We start from the raw sequence: 18,157 nt of genomic DNA, 5'->3' as shown, positions 1-18,157 counted from the left end.
GCTTTGCATATATAATTCTAGCTTTACATTTGTTTCCTTGCCATGTGGGTGTATATCCCTGTGCACATATAAGTCCTCTCTATTCAAAAGTAATGTTATTTATCCCATGTGGTAAGCACTGGAAACAAACGAAACAAAAAAAAAAAACCCTGCAATTCACAAATGAATGTGCTTTGGTCACCTCACCTCCCCAAAGAAAGCAAAGAAAAAAAATCCAAAAGCTTTGATCTAATGGAAAAAATGGCCTTAGTCTTTATAATGAAGAATGGACGACCTGAAAGTAAAACGCACAAAAATTATAGAGTTGAAATTTTTTTTTTTTTTTTTTTTGTGAAGACCTCCCAAAAAGATTTAATAAAGGCAAATCAAAACATTATATGTACCCAACATGGTGCCATTTAAATGTACAATTCGTACAAAGAATATGTTTTCACATAGTCATGTCAACATAAAAATAAAAAAAATGTTTGTGATGTAAATGATGCGGGAAATAAATGGCATCTACGAGGTGATGTACAGTCACTTCAGGCACATGGCACAGCGAAGTGAAAAAGAGGTGGTGGCAGCCACCCAGAAGAAATGACGTCCCATGCCCAAAAGGTCCGGGCTGGAAGACGGGTAAGTATAATAGGGGGGTGGGTTAGTATAGAAAGAGAATGTCACCAGAAATTTGGAATTTGTGCCTTGGGTGGTCGCATGACTGCCCTAGCAAAGTAGGTAAAGCATTTAGCTTAAGGGAGCCTTCACACAGAATATACGCTCCGCTCATTCTGAACTTAAAAGTTGTTCAGAATGAGCGCGTAAAAACCAGATCCCATTGACTTGAATGGGTGCCGGCATACGTGCGCTACCCATTGAAATCAATGGGAGGCTTTTTTCCTTATTGCTTTCAATGTGATACGCACGTATGCCGGCACACATTCAAGTCAATGGGATCTGGTTTTTACGCGCTCATTCTGAACGACTTTTACGTTCAGAAAGAGCGGAGCGTAACTCCGTGTGAAGGCTCCCTAACATTGCAATAACGATTTATCATGCACAACACGTTTAAGATTTGATTAGCAATATGTGCATTATTTTATATTACTCCTTTTCATTGACTTATACATTATATACATTTTGCTTTTGTTTTATATGCTGTTGGTTTTACTATAGCTTCTACTTATTTTTTCATCCAATAAATACCCTTGAAACTAAATTTGTAGACAATTTAACATTTTTGCGAAGATAGATAATTAAAAATATCGCTGCGTTTTATAGTGTGTTTACATTTTCAGGTTTTCAGATGCACTTTGAAAAACTTTGGCTTCAAAGATTGCATCTGAAAACCTTAATATGTAAACACATCCTTAAAAAATTCCCCTGGTCATCTCAGTGGTGACAATCATTTTTATTGACAGGTTGCCAGTGGATACCACTATGAATGCAGGAACTTTCTGTGGTCTGGGACTTGTCAGAAATTCAGCCATGATTTCCATATTGTGGCTGAATTATCTTATTGTACAGGAACTCAGAAAAAGGCAGGAACAGTGTATGCACGAGAAGATAACCTGACTACAATAAGGAAATCATGGCTGGTTTTCTGACAAGTGCCAGACTGTAGAAAGGTTGTGCATTCATGGTTGGATTCACTGGCAATCTAGCAAAACAAAAGAGAAAACCCTTTAATGTGAACTTTCAGAATAAGCTACCCTGTATGTTCATGAGGAATAACGTTTTGTCTACCCATTATATAACTTTTAGAACTTTTTTTTTTTTTTAACCAAATGTCACTCCCCCCCCCCCCCCCAAACCATACCATTCTGTAGGCTCAGTTTATGATTGCTTTTACTGAGCTATCGGGTGGAACCTATGTGCTATGATGCATGTAGAGAAAAAGAGATCCTGCTCTTAGGTCTATCTGTAGCTCACTCTCATGAGAAGCAGCAGCATGGAGGACATTATGGAGCAATACTGAGAAGTTTAGATGTGAATCATGGCAGTTAAATAGTAGCCAGCAGTAGGTTTTGTGTTTGTGTGCCTCCCTTTATCTGTGCCTTTTCAGCGAAAGATTATCCTGATCTTGCTTCGTGGGGTAACCCCATTATAGGAAGTCTCTCACCAGAACAGTTCCTGTTAAGCTATAAGCACAGTCAGATAAACAGGGTTCACTTGAATAGGTTTTTCTGCTTCCTGATCTGTGCCTCTGGTGCAACTAGGATGTCATCCTTGCGTTCATCACACTAAAGAGCAACTTCCCTGCTAAGATTGACAGGGCCAGACAGTGTACAGGTCAATCATAGCATATACGGATGTGGGGGACAGGACACTAGAATGTATAGCTCTTTGGTACAATGAGGTAAGCCTTGACGCCCTTGTTGCATTACATAGTTTATTAACATGTCAGGATAGAAGCTGCCATATTTCCCCAGGGTAAAGGAGAGGATATAGACAGGGCTCAGTGCAACTGCCACACAAAGTGTTTGGAGAGAGCGCACCAGTAAGTTTGTTTAAGACTCACTAACATTGAACCATCAGTTGTGAATATAAGTTAGGGCTAATAACCCTTACCATTTTACAAGGTTCGTCGAGAGCAAATCGGAAAAGATTCTGATTTGCAGCAGTGCCTAAAAAAACCCACCTACCTTGAAAGTAAGACCCAGCCCCCTTTTTTTTTTTTTTTTTTTTTTTTTTTTTGTATCTTTGGAGAAATACAGCAATAGAGGCAGTGATCGTGAAGCAGGAAAAGTGTTTTATTCGTGAGCCCCATCTATCTGACTGTCCTGATAGGTTAATAGAGACTGGTCTGATGACCGACTCCCTTTTTAAATGCATTTTCCTAGGAAAAAAACGGAGCATTTGTCCACATCAACCAGATTACACCTTTCTGAAAATGAAAGAAAATTGTGTGGTATCTCCACTATATGTCTAGTTTTGGTTTGTAGCTTTCGCCCTTTGCAGCAATGCCATTTTCATTCCTGCTCAAACAGAGCTCTCTTAGCTTAACTAGGACCTTTCACCAAGTACAAATTATTAAATGAAAAACATACTAAATAGAAAAAAAACAGCAGATAAAAAAAAACAAACAAACGCCAAATTGATCAGAGGAAGAGCAGCCGTAAAAAAATTACTGTATATTATACAGTTATATTTTCAGCCACAAATACAACACAGATCTTGAAAATAGTAAAGAGACAAACTTGTATAACCATTTTATTTTGCAGCATGAAACTTGGGAGCTCTTTCATAAATTATCCTTGGTATCATACTATGATTTTGTAATTCTTCACTTGATAAGTTTTTTTTTTTTTTCTTTTCTTCTAGGCTTCTGCAGACGGTAATAGCTGAATCCCCTCTGACTGCTGTAGACTTCATGCCTGATGGAGCAACCCTGGCAGTTGGCTCTTCACGTGGAAAAATTTACCTTTACGATTTACGAATGTTGAGCTCTCCCATGAAAACTGTGAATGCTCATAAAACCTCTGTACAGTGCATTCAGTTCCAGCACAGCAGCACACACAAAGTTAGTTTTGCTCTTGGTGTATTGTGTATTGCGTATGTATTCCAATTTATAGGGAGTCTGTTACTGGGGTGAAGCATATTGAACCAGTCATACAGTTGGATAGGTCAGGCTCACCTGAATGTAACACTTTTTTACCCATGAAAATGCGTGCCTGTGTGCAGGGATATTAACTTATTTTACAATAGGCAACTGAGCAGTCTGGAGCATGGAGGGGTACTAGTAACACTTAGAAACAAGTTCTAACGTTCTGCCTACAGCAAACCCCTTCCTCTACAATAGTAAAAAGAAAGTGAAACAATAGTTGCACTATAATCTTATTGGTAATTTAAAATTTTAATTCTCGATGTTATTAAAACCAGCTAAAGTTAAAAACACACAAATATGGCCTGGACTTTTGCAATTGGTTAAACTGCTGCATTTATATTATTAGTGAAGACAAAACCAATGAAAAGACTCTGGAAAAACATATTTCATTGTTTGTTTTTTTCTTTTGTCTTCTGTGATAAAGATATCACGCTATAGCAGTTTCATCGATTGACTTTCAGGGTAACCATGCTAAATCTGCATAGTGTGTGTGTGTGTAGTAATATCATATGAACCTGTAATTTTTTTTCCATTGAAGGTCTATTTCAGTTGGCTGTGTGTGGTTCAGGTAAAACACTAAATGTGACAACTGCTTTTCCTGGATGGACTGTGGCTACAGAACAATAGATTTGTGGGTGGATGGAAACTCAAAAGTATCATGGATTACTATAATGCAGCGAGTTAGATTCAGTTGAGCTGCTGTTTGGGAAATACCGTATTTTTCGGACTATAAGACGCACTTTTTTTCCTCCCAATATGGGAGGAAAATGTGTGTGCGTCTTATAGTCCGAATGCAGCGTGTGCAGCGTCTGTGTCCTGTCTATGAGAATCAAAAGGAGAGCGGTGCTGTGCCTGCCTGCTCTGCCCCTCCTTCCCTGTCTGTGTCGCGTGTTTGCAGGAGCGAGATATGAGAGGCAGGGAAGTAAGGGCGGGCCAGACAGGTGAAGGAAGCATGGTTTCAAGCTTGCCGAGAAAACCACGCCTCTTTCACCCGTCTGGCTTGTCCCTCCTTCACTGCCTCTCAGATCTGGCTCCTGCAATGATGCCACACAGACAGGGAAGGAGGGGCGGGCCAAACGGGAGGAGGAGGCGTGGTTTTCTCGGCAAGCTTGAAACCACGCCTCCTTCACCCGTCTGGCCCGCCCCTACTTCCCTGCCTGTGTGGCATCATTGCAGGAGCCAGATCTGAGAGGCAGTGAAGGAGGGACGAGCCAGACGGGTGAAAGAGGCGTGGTTTCAAGTTTGCTTAGAAAACCACACCTCCTTCACACCACTGCAGGGTGTCTCTTTCCATCCATGGATGAGATTAGATAGATAGAATAGATAGATAGATAGATTGAATAAATAGATAGATTGAATAGATAGACAGACAGACAGACAGAGATAGATAGATAGATTAGATAGATATGTTCAAATCACCCCCATATCCCTAGAATACATGTAAAACAAAAACATTACTGTGAAACACATACACATTTGGTATCCCTGTGTCCGAAAGCCCCCGGTTCTATTTACATTGGTGAAATATTATATTATTAGGTTATTAAATATTTCACCAATTTTTTTTTCCTTAAAATTTTTTTTCCCTATTTTCCTCCTCTAAAACCTTAGTGCGTCTTATGGTCCGGTGCGTCTTATAGTCCGAAAAATACGGTATGTCATGCATACAATAATACATGGCCCACACTCAACTGACTGAATGGCTGATAACAGGGAACAATACATTACACTCCGCTGGTCAACAGAAAATACATCATCAAGTCAGTGGGATATGAGCTGCTGTGACTGCATTGGAAATGCAATTGGGCAATCTGGCAAGCCCCCATGATCGGATATGCATGGCCTTTTCTAAGGATATCTAATATTGTGGACAACACCTTTAATTTTATGCAGTATTGCTGAAATTATGCTTGCTGTTTAAAGGGGTATTCCAATATTAATGTATTTGGATATATATAGGGCTTTGTTGTAGATCTCCGCACGGCCTGTTTTCAGGAGTGTCTCTTCATGAAAATGCTGAAAGGGCACTCCTTCCTTCCTCTCTCTTTTTTTTTCTCTTTTTCACTCTCGTTTTCTCTTTCTCTCTTTTTCTCTTTCTCTTTTTCTCTCTTTCTCTCTCCCTCCTTCCCTCTCTCCCTCCTTCCCTCCCTCTCTCCTCTCTTCCTCTTTCCTTCCTTCCTTCCTTCCTTCCCTTCCTTCCTTCCTTCCTTCCTTTAAATAAATATATAATTGAGGATGCATTTGGTCTTACACTTGTCTAAGTAGAGAGATTTTTTTCATCTGTTAACACTTGTATGTAGTATTTTGAATTCATGGGGATCTAAACTTTATTTTTTGTTTTAGACCAGCAAAAGTAAATCTTCATTGGTATCTGCAAATGTAGCAAAGAAGGTCCCAACCAAGTCAACTGCTGTTATTAGTGGAGCTCACATAGTAAAAGATGTACCATCCAGTTTACCACCACCAGCACTTCCTCAAGCAACCATGACAGTGGAAAGTAGAGGACTGGAATTGAATAGTGACAGACTTGGTACAAATGTGTTTTTTCAATAATTATGTTTATTAAGGCTCCCCATTATCTTTCAGCCCAGCATACAAAGCGGTACAGAGTTGTGGTTGCGTTATAAATTGTATTTGTAAGGTATCGGTTTGTATAGACCCAGTCTGATGTGTCATATGTAGTTACTTGGTCTGGGTTAAATCCACTGCCAGATAGCTACTTAATGTGTATGGCTGGCTTTACTCACTGCTTACATAGGTTTAAGGTGTTTCAGTTGGTATAATGTTCTCCTTTAATGTGAAGCGTCTGTCAAGAAAAGCGAAAATTCAAATTTTTTAAGACCATTAGGAATGTTTCCATGAATGTTTCCATAGAACGAAATTGGTCATGTTGAAAAAATGAAAGCTGCACTTTAAGTGGTTACTTTAGGTAACAAGGTAATTTATTTACTTTTATAAGTGAGGCTTATCATATTTTTTAGTAATTTGTTTCCATATCCTCCCGTTTGCAGGCATTCCACAAAGCACAAGTCTTGATGTAATACCGTCAAAAGAAACAGACTTTGCTAAAACATCAGACTTAAAATCAGTAGATTCTTTTGGAAGAAGTAGCTTAGGCGACATATTTTCTCCAGTTCGTGATGGTAAGTTTGTTTATTAATCATATAAGTAACTAAAAACGTTTGGTGTATCAGGCTGAGGCCACATTTTGCGGATGCCTGTTGTGGAAACGAAGCAGTAAAAAGTAGTTTTTTACAATTAATGAGATTTCATTTAATCTCATCCACACGTTGCAGAAAAAAAAACTGCAGAAAATGCAACGTTTTTGATTAATACAGCATGTGAATTTTACATGTGGAAACATACGCATAAACCACCGCATATACTTATGTGGTGGGTCTGTGTTCTTCTGCTGCATTTCCACAGTGTTTTCTTGCAGTGTTTTATTTAGCTGCGGCTTGCTAAATGTGATCTCATCCTTAGCCAACCATGTGCTTGCTGCTGCCCGTGAATGACCAGCCTGGCCAGCGCACGGATGTGAACCATGTGCTGGCCGTGCTTCTGTGCCCTCCCCTTCTCCTCTTGTTCATAAGCGAGCCACTACACCTTTTGTTTTTGCCCTGTTATATTTGAAAACTTTAATAAAATCAGATTAAACATAAATGAGTATCTGTATCTTACTTCAGGTTTATAAATTTGCCTGCTTGGGTATACATCCATATGTCTGCATTTGAAAGTGTACAGCATGGCTTTAAACCCACAGCAGAAGATTTGCTATATGTGTCTTGGGTTTTGCTACAATGAAAATGAATCCCATTCATTTTTATTGTAGCACACTTAGCTGCAGATTTTTGGTGCAAAGATCAAAACAAATCTTCTGGCCTAAATATGCATTGAAGTTAGGTTGTTTTAACATATACATATAATGTCTTAATTTTTTTTGCCCCTCAAGATGCTTCACACCTAAGAGTAATGGAAGAGTTTGCATCGAAAGGAAATGGTATGTGATGATGTTTAAAAGCATGTATACTGAAGCCCCGATATGTACCGTGTATAAGCGAGTATACTCTAGTATATAGTAATGTATAGAATCTCCCATAAAATAGTGAAAAAAAAAAGCTTTAAAAAAATAAAAAAAAAAGTAAATAAATCACTCCTTTCCCTAGAATACATATAAAAGTAGGTATCCCTGTGTCTGAAAGTGCCTGGTCTACTGAATATAGGGTATCTGCAGTGCTCCTGTTCTGTCAGGAAGGAGTTAATAGGAGCACTGCAGATACCCTATATTCAGCCAGACTGAATTCCAAGTGGGGGAAAAAAAACTCAGTTCTCAAGCTCAGGGAAAGGGCAGATAGACAACCAAAACACTCCCTCCCCTTTCCCAGCACCCAGCAACTACTGTACCCAAAAACTCCTATCATTTTAAAGAGGACCTTTCACCACTTTTGGGCACAGGCAGTTCTATATACTGCCAGAAAGCTGACAGTGCGCTGAATTCAGCGCACTGTCGGCTTTCCCGATCTGTGCCCGGTGTGAAGAGCTTACGGCCCGGTACCGTAGCTCTTCTATGGTCAGAAGGGCGTTTCTGACCATTAGCCAGGAACGTCCTTCTGCCTCGCGGCGCCAATCGCGCTGTGCTGTGGAGCTGGGAGGAACGCCCCCTCCCTCTGCTCACACAGCTTGTCCGTAGACGAGTATTATCAGGAGAGGGAGGGGGAGTTCCTCCCGGCTCCACAGCACAGCGCGATTGGCGCCGCGAGACAGAAGGACGTTCCTGGCTAATGGTCAGAAACGCCCTTCTGACTGTAAAGCGCTACGGTACCGGGACCGATAGCGCTTTACACCGGGCACGGATCGGGAAAGCCGACAGTGCGCTGAATTCAGCGCACTGTCAGCTTTCTGGCAGTATATAGAACTGCCTGTGCCCAGATATGGTGAAAGGTCCTCTTTAATTTTCGAAAATTTCCAGTAGCTGCTGCATTTCCCCCCCTCGGCTTATACTCGAGTCAATAAGTTTTCCCAGTTTTTTGTGTCAAAATTAGGGGCCTCGGCTTATATTCGGGTCGGCTTATACTCGAGTATATACGGTATACTGAATTACAAAAAGTATATTTCCACATTATTCATGGAGCATAGGAAGCATTGTTTATTGTATGAGGAGAACCAGAAGTGGTGTTAATCTCAGAAAAGCAGTCCAGTGAAAATTTTTGTACATTAGCCCTGATATGATATTCCTTCCTGTATAGGAGGTATAACAGGTTGTGCATAAATCACAGAATTTAATGACAAAAAGGGTACGTTCCATTGAGGATGCTGGCTATGTCTCCAGCTGTAGTTATAAAGGGAGCTTGTCACCAGACTTGCATATAAAATCAACAGCAAATAGATAAAGCACACCTGGATGCAATGCTTTTTTGTCCCTAAAAATTTTGGGCTTCTGCTGCTGAGATATTCTTCGATTTCTATATATGCAAATGAGCAATCTGGGGCACTAAGGGCCTCTCTGGTGCTCCAAACTGCTAAGCCCTGCTGCAATTCACTTCCTTCAGCTGAGCTTCATCTATGTAAGGCTAGGTTCACATCTGCAGCGGAGTCTCTTGCACGGATGACTTTTATAGTCTATGAGATCCGCGGGTAACTGCGTTTTTAGTGGTCAGGGCCTCCATTCAGGGTTTTTTGGTAGACTTGAACACTGGAGACCCATGCGCAGATGTGATCATAGCCCAATTGTGGTGTTGATTATATATGCTAAAGCCTGATGACAGACTGAGACTTGGCTAGTACTGTTTGAAAATGTTTATTGCTTTATATTAGGTTACCTTTTGGTTGCTTTTTTCTTAGACCTGGATTACTTGGCTCAGTTCAGTGCAATACCTGCTTCCAGACGTCATCCTGTAGGTTCTAACAATCAAGGGATGCATTCCTCACCTTTACATTTAATTATTGGAAGCCCCATTAAAGAAGAAGATGAGTCCCAAGATGTAGATCTTAAAACAAGAAAGCCTTATGCTGTAAAACAGGATTTAAAAGAGAATGTTAAAAAGGTAATTCATATATCATCGTTTTGTTTTTGGTTAATAATGTTATTAGTCAGTCCCATAAATTGTGGTTCTCTCAGCAGTATGTTTGATGAAGCCAGTGACCCAGATTTATTATTCTGTGTATGCAAGAAATGTGGTTTTGTGTCCAAAAATTCTGACTTTAAATTCTGTGCTACTTTCCCGAAAAGGGGGCTTGTGCAATGGTCGAAATTTATCATAATTTACTCCAGAAATATGGCAAAAAAGATGTAGGAAATGTATGCCAGCTATGAGCTGGCATCCACTTTTCTCCAGGGACACACTGCCCTCCCGCGGTGCACCCTCTACCAGCTCAGCGATTATAAAGACTGGCATTAGTAATGCCAGTCTTGTTAAACCTGCCCCACCATTTCTACATTCAGGTGTCCTATGTTACAGTAGCTGTATAATCTATTTATTGTGCAAGTGTCACTGATATGAAATAGTATTCATAGACTTTTTTTTTTATTCTAGCTTTTAAAGCCAGTAAGCACGGAACAAACTGCCAGTAGTTTGTCGCCTGTTCCCATTTCTCGATCACCAGACATGGAAAGATTGGGAAAGCAAGTTCCATCCCAGCTGAAACAAGACTTTTCAGTTAATGGCACGAAAGTATTAAGTATGTGGCATATTGATGTTGATTTGTATAACTGCTGTACAGTGATGTCCGATGACCATCAGCTCTGCACATGAGACATTTGACAGTGTTCAGACTTGGAATTCTTGTAGCATTTTGGTTTGGAAGAAACACTTTTATGGACTGAGAGACAAGCTATATATTTTTTCACTTCATTTCCTGGATCCTTACATATGTTAAAGTGTACATGCGCCTTGTGATACAGAGTTTTGAGATTGGTACATACTATCTGCTGCGTTATCATTGTTCAGAGATATATGTGTGCGTTGCCTTTCAAATATCAACAATTTTCTTTGACCACTTTTTATGGTGTAACAATATTTTTTATGCATTGATCTCTAACCCAGGTCTGGGATAAAACAGCTGTCAATCACTTTTGTCTTGTCCATATTAATCCCTGATACTGCGCCAGTACAACATACACAATTCAGGATTTGTTCAACCTTCAGAACATTTGTAATTTGCAAATTCCGTTTAATAACTTGTAATACATTTTATCTTGCAGGTCCAAAGATGCCCATATCTGCAAGTTCTGAAGTTGCCTGTTCCCTGTCAGAAAAAATAGCAGATTCATTGGCAAGTGAGAAATCTGGAGCCCCGCTAACATCTGTTCAAATTAATTTTATTAGAAATATGATTGAAGAAACCCTTGATGACTTCAGGTAATTTTACCAAACTTTTGATTAAAGCTGCAGCACAACTTATAGAAAAAAAATTGAAACTAAGTTATGCTGCCTGTTATTTTAGTCAGTGATATAGAAATAAAAAGTGTTTAGATGCCTGTTGCAAACATTTAAAGAGGACCTTTCATGTCCTTGGGTGCATGCGGTATTATATAATGCTAGAAAGCCGACAATGCGCTGAATTCAGCGTTTCTGTTATGTGTCCCTGGTGAAGAGCTATTGGTGCTGTTACCATAGCTCTTCAGTGTCAGAAGGGCATTTCTGACAGTCTGTGAGGAACATCCCCTCCTGACAGTACAGTCCATAGCGCTGTACTGTGAGACGGGGAGTTCCTTACCGCCCAGCGATGACACTAAGCTGTGAGGATCGCGCCCCCAGTACTAGTCTATGGACAAGTACTGTCAGGAGGAGGGTAGCATTTCTCACTGTCCAGCGTCATCGCTGGGCGGTAAGGAATGCCCCCTCTGACAGTATAGCGATAATGGACACTACTGTCAGGAGGGGCGTTCCTCACAGACTGCCCTTCTGACAGTGAAAGCTGAATTCAGTGCAGTTAATATATATAATACCGCATGTGCCCAAGGACATGACAGGTCCTCTTTAAGCATAAACTGCAAGCAGAAACATGGGGCATTCTACAGCAAAAGAGTCATGTTGGTCGTGGAAAGTAATTTCAGGAATTGCAGCTTTCCAAAGCTAGTTCCTCACCTTGCTTCATATGGTGTATGGTGTATAAAATTGCTTGCTCTGAGTCATTTTCAATTGTGACTTTTACATCTGGGGTCTGTATGCAATACAGTAATCTGCTTTACAAAGCTGCAAGTCCTCAAGCTTCTCTTCCTCTTCTTAATCCATAAAGACAACGTCACCTGATGATGCAGGTCTCTTACAGGCAAACATTCTTAAGGTTATTACTTTCCCTGCAGCATACAAGCAGCCGTACAATGTAGAGGTAACTGTAGTAGTGAAACAGCATGTCAGTGCACAGCCCATTTACTCATTAGCACTGAGTGGAAAGCAGCAGTGAGAGAAGAATAAACAGTTAAAAGGATATTCTAAAATATAGGAAGTAACATGCTGGTTGGTGGGGGTCAGACATCGGGGGCACCACTTATTCTGATAACTGTACTGTATTGCAACCCAGATCAATTAGAGCAGGTCTGAAATGTGCACCACTGCATTCATTGTACCTGGAACAGCGGAGTTAGCCAAGCCCTGTACTTTGGCTGTCTTGGAGAGGACAATAAGGACTAGAGCTATTCACACCCTGCAGGTTTTCAAACCTCAAAGGAAACAGCAGCGAAATGAGATGATAGGTCTGACCTTTCATGATGTACAGAGCATGTAACTGATCGCATGTTCATTACATCATGAAAGATTCATTAGATCTTTTCATCTTTTATTCGTGCTGCTGCTTGTGAGATTTGAGAACCTGAACAGTAGAGTGGGCAGTGGGAGGTGTCAGAAATGAGATTGAAGTCAGATACATACAGCTCACCTGTGTTGTCTGTAGCTTGTGCTGTGTACAAGAGTTATGCATGTGTATAATGTAAGCACTGCAGGACTGTGTGTATACAATGTGGTGGGGTGGAGATTAGTTCTTATAGTCCCCTTACCCCCTCCAAAGGAACTCTCTAACAGGAGCAAATTCTCAAAGTTAGGGCTCGTTCACATCTGTGCCTCGGTCTCCATTTTGCAGGTTTCCATTTCCTGCCCGAAACTGGACACAAGACGGAAACCTGCAGTCATTTTTGAAACCCATTCATTTTTATGGGTTTGGAAAGTGTCCGGCTATGAGCGCCTGTGAGCGTTTTGTGCTCTCCACAGCGAAACCGGTTTTTGTTTTTTTTTTAAACTGGACACAGAGTCGGACATACAGTACTTTAAGTCCGGTTAAAAAAAAAACTGTTTCGCCACAGAGAGCACAAAACGCTCACTGGCGCTCACGGCCAGACACAGTCTGCCAGGTTTCAGTCTTCTGTCGGCAGAAGACGGAAACCTGGAAACGGGGATCGGGCGCTGCTGTGAACCCAGCATTAGCTCCATTGATCCTCTCCACATTCTTTAACCACCAAGAAAGTTTAAATTAGTATTAATGATTTTTTTCATATGTTTTGTTGTCTACATCTGGAGTGAGTCTTCTAGCCTGAAAAATATGGTGTTTTCTAGTAACTAATCATTTGCTCTGGGCTGCAAAGAGCAAATTTGGTAGCGAATTGTTATCTTAAAGGCAGCTGAAATTTTGCATGTCTATGGGTATTGTTTTTTCCATCAACACTATATCACAGTACGATAGATATAAGATACACTACAGGTTGTAAAATCAACTAATTTCACAGCCTCTAGTAAAATTCCAGCTAATTTTGCATACATTAGGCATTTTCACCTTCTACCCAAGATTGTATAGAATTAGAAAAATATCTGCTTTGTTTTGGAAAATATTCTAAACGTGTCCACAGGTTGTCTGGTATTGCTGAGTTTCACTGAAGAGATTACTCACACCTCAGGATCTGTGCGTTGTGTGGAATTTCCCCATTTTTGTGTTTTTCTTAAAATATTTTTGAACTGTGCCATTGTGTACCTTTTATGGCCAGGTTATAGCAGTATTCTCATCTTATCCTTTCATTGCTCAGATGAGAATACCTGTGTCAGTTGCCTAGGGTATTTCAATATTATGTAAATAACCAAATACGGTTACTCTACACTGTAAGTCCACCAGAGGTAAGTAAGAGCTTTGCAAGTAGCAGAATGAACTATGCTGTTTCCACAACTCCTATTTACTTCTACAAGAGTTATGGAAATGGCATAACACAGCAGTATTCTCTTTCTTCCAACTTAAAATCTCTTTAAGGCTGAGGCCCCACAGGCCGGAAACGCCGCGCTAAAGCGCTTTGGGAACAGCCGAAGCACGAACGGATCACAGTTCTTTCTGCAGTACTTTGAACAGAAAGATCACAGAGTTTTCCGCCACGGACTTTCTGTTACCATTATATCTACGGGAATGCCACCGGCATTTCCGTAAATATAATTGACATGCTGCAATTTCCAAAACCGCGCCGGTTTTGGAAATCGCAGCGTGATTGCGCTACGGTTTTAAGCGCAAAGTGGGCATAGGATTCGCATGAATCCCATCCACTTTGTAGTTACTGTATAATGCCGCAATTTCCGTATAATCGCGGCATTTCCGGTCCATGGGGCCCCGGCCTAAGGCTCTTACAATTATAACTAGCGAGCCAATGTCTCCTTGCTGGCATTTGAGCATTTTTTGTTTGATTTTTATTTTATCAGTGTTAACGTATTATCAAATGCCAGATTAATGGAGAAGTTACATTTACAATTTTAAAGTACCATATCCCCATATGCTGACTAATCGCTTAGTGCAGTGAAGTGAAAACAACTTGCACAAAGCAGTTTTCCCATTTGTTGTGATTTATTTTATTTGTATAGTAAATGATTGTATTGTTAAAGCCAATTTGGTTTGTAAACTCCTTAAAACTTTGTTTCATAAGACATAACGTTATGTTGGTCTGATGACCTAAAAACTCCCTTCATGGTCTCTCACTATATTAAGACAGTCTACCAGATGGGTTTATGTCGGCTAGTTCTTAAGAAGAAACACAACTGACAGTGGGAGGCTCTGACCCTTTTCAATGTTGTGAACTGTGATGGGACTCAGGAGGAACTGTTCTGAGCAGATAGCATTCTAACCAGCTGTTGGAATTGAAAGCCTGTGAACCACATATGTAGATCTAGAGCTGAAGTTCTCCAGAGACTGTGCAACCAGTTGTCAATAATAGAGATGAGCGAACACTAAAATGTTCGAGGTTCGAAATTCGATTCGAACAGCCGCTCAATGTTCGTGTGTTCGAACGGGTTTCGAACCCCATTATAGTCTATGGGGAACAGATACTCGTTAAGGGGGAAACCCAAATCCGTGTCTGGAGGGTCACCAAGTCCACTATGACACCCCAGGAAATGATGCCAACACCTCTGGAATGACACTGGGACAGCAGGGGAAGCATGTCTGGGGGCATCTAACACACCAAAGACCCTCTATTACCCCAACATCACAGCCTAACAACTACACACTTTACACACTCAATACCACCTCTCTGACAGTAGGAAAACACCTTGAAACATGTGTATTTGGCACTTGCAGTGAGGAGAGCTTGTCACCAGCAGTGAATTTGGCCCTTGTAGTAAGTTGAGGTTGGCACCAACATTTGTTTTGAAAATCAGGGTGGATTGAGCCTCTAACCAGCAGAGTTTGGGCAAATTCATGGTGGAGGGAGCCTCTAAAAACCCCAGTTTGGACCAATTCATGGTGGAGGGAGCCTCTAACCAGCCCAGTTTGGGCAAATTCATGGTGGAGGGAGCCTCTAAAAAACCCAGTTTGGACCAATTCATGGTGGAGGGAGCCTCTAACCAGCCCAGTTTGGGCAAATTCATGGTGGAGGGAGCCTCTAACCAGCCCAGTTTGGACCAATTAATGGTGGAGGGAGCCTCTAACCAGCCCAGTTTGGACCAATTAATGGTGGAGGGAGCCTCTAACCACCCCAGTTTGGACCAATTCATGGTGGAGGGAGCCTCTAACCAGCCCAGTTTGGGCAAATTCATGGTGGAGGGAGCCTCTAACCAGTCCAGTTTGGACCAATTAATGGTGGAGGGAGCCTCTAACCACCCCAGTTTGGACCAATTCATGGTGGAGGGAGCCTCTAAACAGCCAAGTTTGGACCAATTCATGGTGAAGGGAGCCTCTAAAAACCCGTTTGGACCAATTCATGGTGGAGGGAGCCTCTAACCAGCCCAGTTTGGGCAAATTCATGGTGGAGGGAGCCTCTAAACAGCCCAGTTTGGGCAAATTCATGGTGGAGGGAGCCTCTAACCAGCCCAGTTTGGACCAATTAATGGTGGAGGGAGCCTCTAACCACCCCAGTTTGGACCAATTCATGGTGGAGGGAGCCTCTAAACAGCCAAGTTTGGACCAATTCATGGTGAAGGGAGCCTCTAAAAACCCGTTTGGACCAATTCATGGTGGAGGGAGCCTCTAACCAGCCCAGTTTGGGCAAATTCATGGTGGAGGGAGCCTCTAAACAGCCCAGTTTGGGCAAATTCATGGTGGAGGGAGCCTCTAACCAGCCCAGTTTGGACCAATTAATGGTGGAGGGAGCCTCTAACCAGCCCAGTTTGGACCAATTCATGGTGGAGGGAGCCTCTAAACAGCCAAGTTTTGGGAAATTCATGGTGGAGGGAGCCTCTAACCAGCCCAGTTTGGACCAATTCATGGTGGAGGGAGCCTCTAAAAAACCCAGTTTGGACCAATTCATGGTGGAGGGAGCCTCTAAACAGCCCAGTTTGGGCAAATTCATGGTGGAGGGAGCCTCTAACCAGCCCAGTTTGGACCAATTAATGGTGGAGGGAGCCTCTAAACAGCCCAGTTTGGGCAAATTCATGGTGGAGGGAGCCTCTAACCAGCCCAGTTTGGGCAAATTCATGGTGGAGGGAGCCTCTAACCAGCCCAGTTTGGACCAATTAATGGTGGAGGGAGCCTCTAACCAGCCCAGTTTGGACCAATTCATGGTGGAGGGAGCCTCTAAACAGCCAAGTTTTGGGAAATTCATGGTGGAGGGAGCCTCTAACCAGCCCAGTTTGGACCAATTCATGGTGGAGGGAGCCTCTAAAAAACCCAGTTTGGACCAATTCATGGTGGAGGGAGCCTCTAAACAGCCCAGTTTGGGCAAATTCATGGTGGAGGGAGCCTCTAAACAGCCCAGTTTGGGCAAATTCATGGTGGAGGGAGCCTCTAACCAGCCCAGTTTGGACCAATTAATGGTGGAGGGAGCCTCTAACCAGCCCAGTTTGGACCAATTCATGGTGGAGGGAGCCTCTAAACAGCCAAGTTTTGGGAAATTCATGGTGGAGGGAGCCTCTAACCAGCCCAGTTTGGACCAATTCATGGTGGAGGGAGCCTCTAAAAAACCCAGTTTGGACCAATTCATGGTGGAGGGAGCCTCTAAACAGCCCAGTTTGGGCAAATTCATGGTGGAGGGAGCCTCTAACCAGCCCAGTTTGGACCAATTAATGGTGGAGGGAGCCTCTAAACAGCCCAGTTTGGGCAAATTCATGGTGGAGGGAGCCTCTAAACAGCCCAGTTTGGGCAAATTCATGGTGGAGGGAGCCTCTAACCAGCCCAGTTTGGACCAATTAATGGTGGAGGGAGCCTCTAAACAGCCCAGTTTGGGCAAATTCATGGTGGAGGGAGCCTCTAACCAGCCCAGTTTGGGCAAATTCATGGTGGAGGGAGCCTCTAACCAGCCCAGTTTGGACCAATTAATGGTGGAGGGAGCCTCTAACCAGCCCAGTTTGGACCAATTCATGGTGGAGGGAGCCTCTAAACAGCCAAGTTTTGGGAAATTCATGGTGGAGGGAGCCTCTAACCAGCCCAGTTTGGACCAATTCATGGTGGAGGGAGCCTCTAAAAAACCCAGTTTGGACCAATTCATGGTGGAGGGAGCCTCTAAACAGCCCAGTTTGGGCAAATTCATGGTGGAGGGAGCCTCTAACCAGCCCAGTTTGGACCAATTAATGGTGGAGGGAGCCTCTAAACAGCCCAGTTTGGGCAAATTCATGGTGGAGGGAGCCTCTAACCAGCCCAGTTTGGACCAATTCATGGTGGAGGGAGCCTCTAACCAGCCCAGTTTGGGCAAATTCATGGTGGAGGGAGCCTCTAACCAGCCCAGTTTGGACCAATTAATGGTGGAGGGAGCCTCTAACCAGCCCAGTTTGGACCAATTCATGGTGGAGGGAGCCTCTAACCAGCCCAGTTTGGACCAATTCATGGTGGAGGGAGCCTCTAAACAGCCAAGTTTTGGGAAATTCATGGTGGAGGGAGCCTCTAACCAGCCCAGTTTGGACCAATTCATGGTGGAGGGAGCCTCTAAAAAACCCAGTTTGGACCAATTCATGGTGGAGGGAGCCTCTAAACAGCCCAGTTTGGGCAAATTCATGGTGGAGGGAGCCTCTAACCAGCCCAGTTTGGACCAATTAATGGTGGAGGGAGCCTCTAAACAGCCCAGTTTGGGCAAATTCATGGTGGAGGGAGCCTCTAACCAGCCCAGTTTGGACCAATTCATGGTGGAGGGAGCCTCTAACCAGCCCAGTTTGGGCAAATTCATGGTGGAGGGAGCCTCTA

General features: G+C 42.5%; 1 protein-coding gene across 1 annotated transcript in view; it reads left to right on the top strand.

Moving 5' to 3' along the window:
• Positions 1-18,157, top strand: part of NEDD1 (NEDD1 gamma-tubulin ring complex targeting factor) — a 50,309-nt gene that overhangs the window by 16,962 nt on the left and 15,190 nt on the right. The window contains exons 7-13 of the mRNA XM_075274558.1: positions 3,304-3,502; positions 5,930-6,116; positions 6,598-6,729; positions 7,539-7,586; positions 9,428-9,630; positions 10,120-10,264; positions 10,788-10,944. Coding sequence (XP_075130659.1) covers positions 3,304-3,502; positions 5,930-6,116; positions 6,598-6,729; positions 7,539-7,586; positions 9,428-9,630; positions 10,120-10,264; positions 10,788-10,944 — 1,071 coding nt within the window. The remainder of the gene's footprint in view (positions 1-3,303; positions 3,503-5,929; positions 6,117-6,597; positions 6,730-7,538; positions 7,587-9,427; positions 9,631-10,119; positions 10,265-10,787; positions 10,945-18,157) is intronic.

This window comes from Leptodactylus fuscus, chromosome 5 (assembly GCF_031893055.1).
Source record: "Leptodactylus fuscus isolate aLepFus1 chromosome 5, aLepFus1.hap2, whole genome shotgun sequence".
Classification (NCBI taxonomy): Eukaryota; Metazoa; Chordata; class Amphibia; order Anura; family Leptodactylidae; genus Leptodactylus; species Leptodactylus fuscus.
This window is presented reverse-complemented; position numbering and strand designations above follow the sequence as displayed.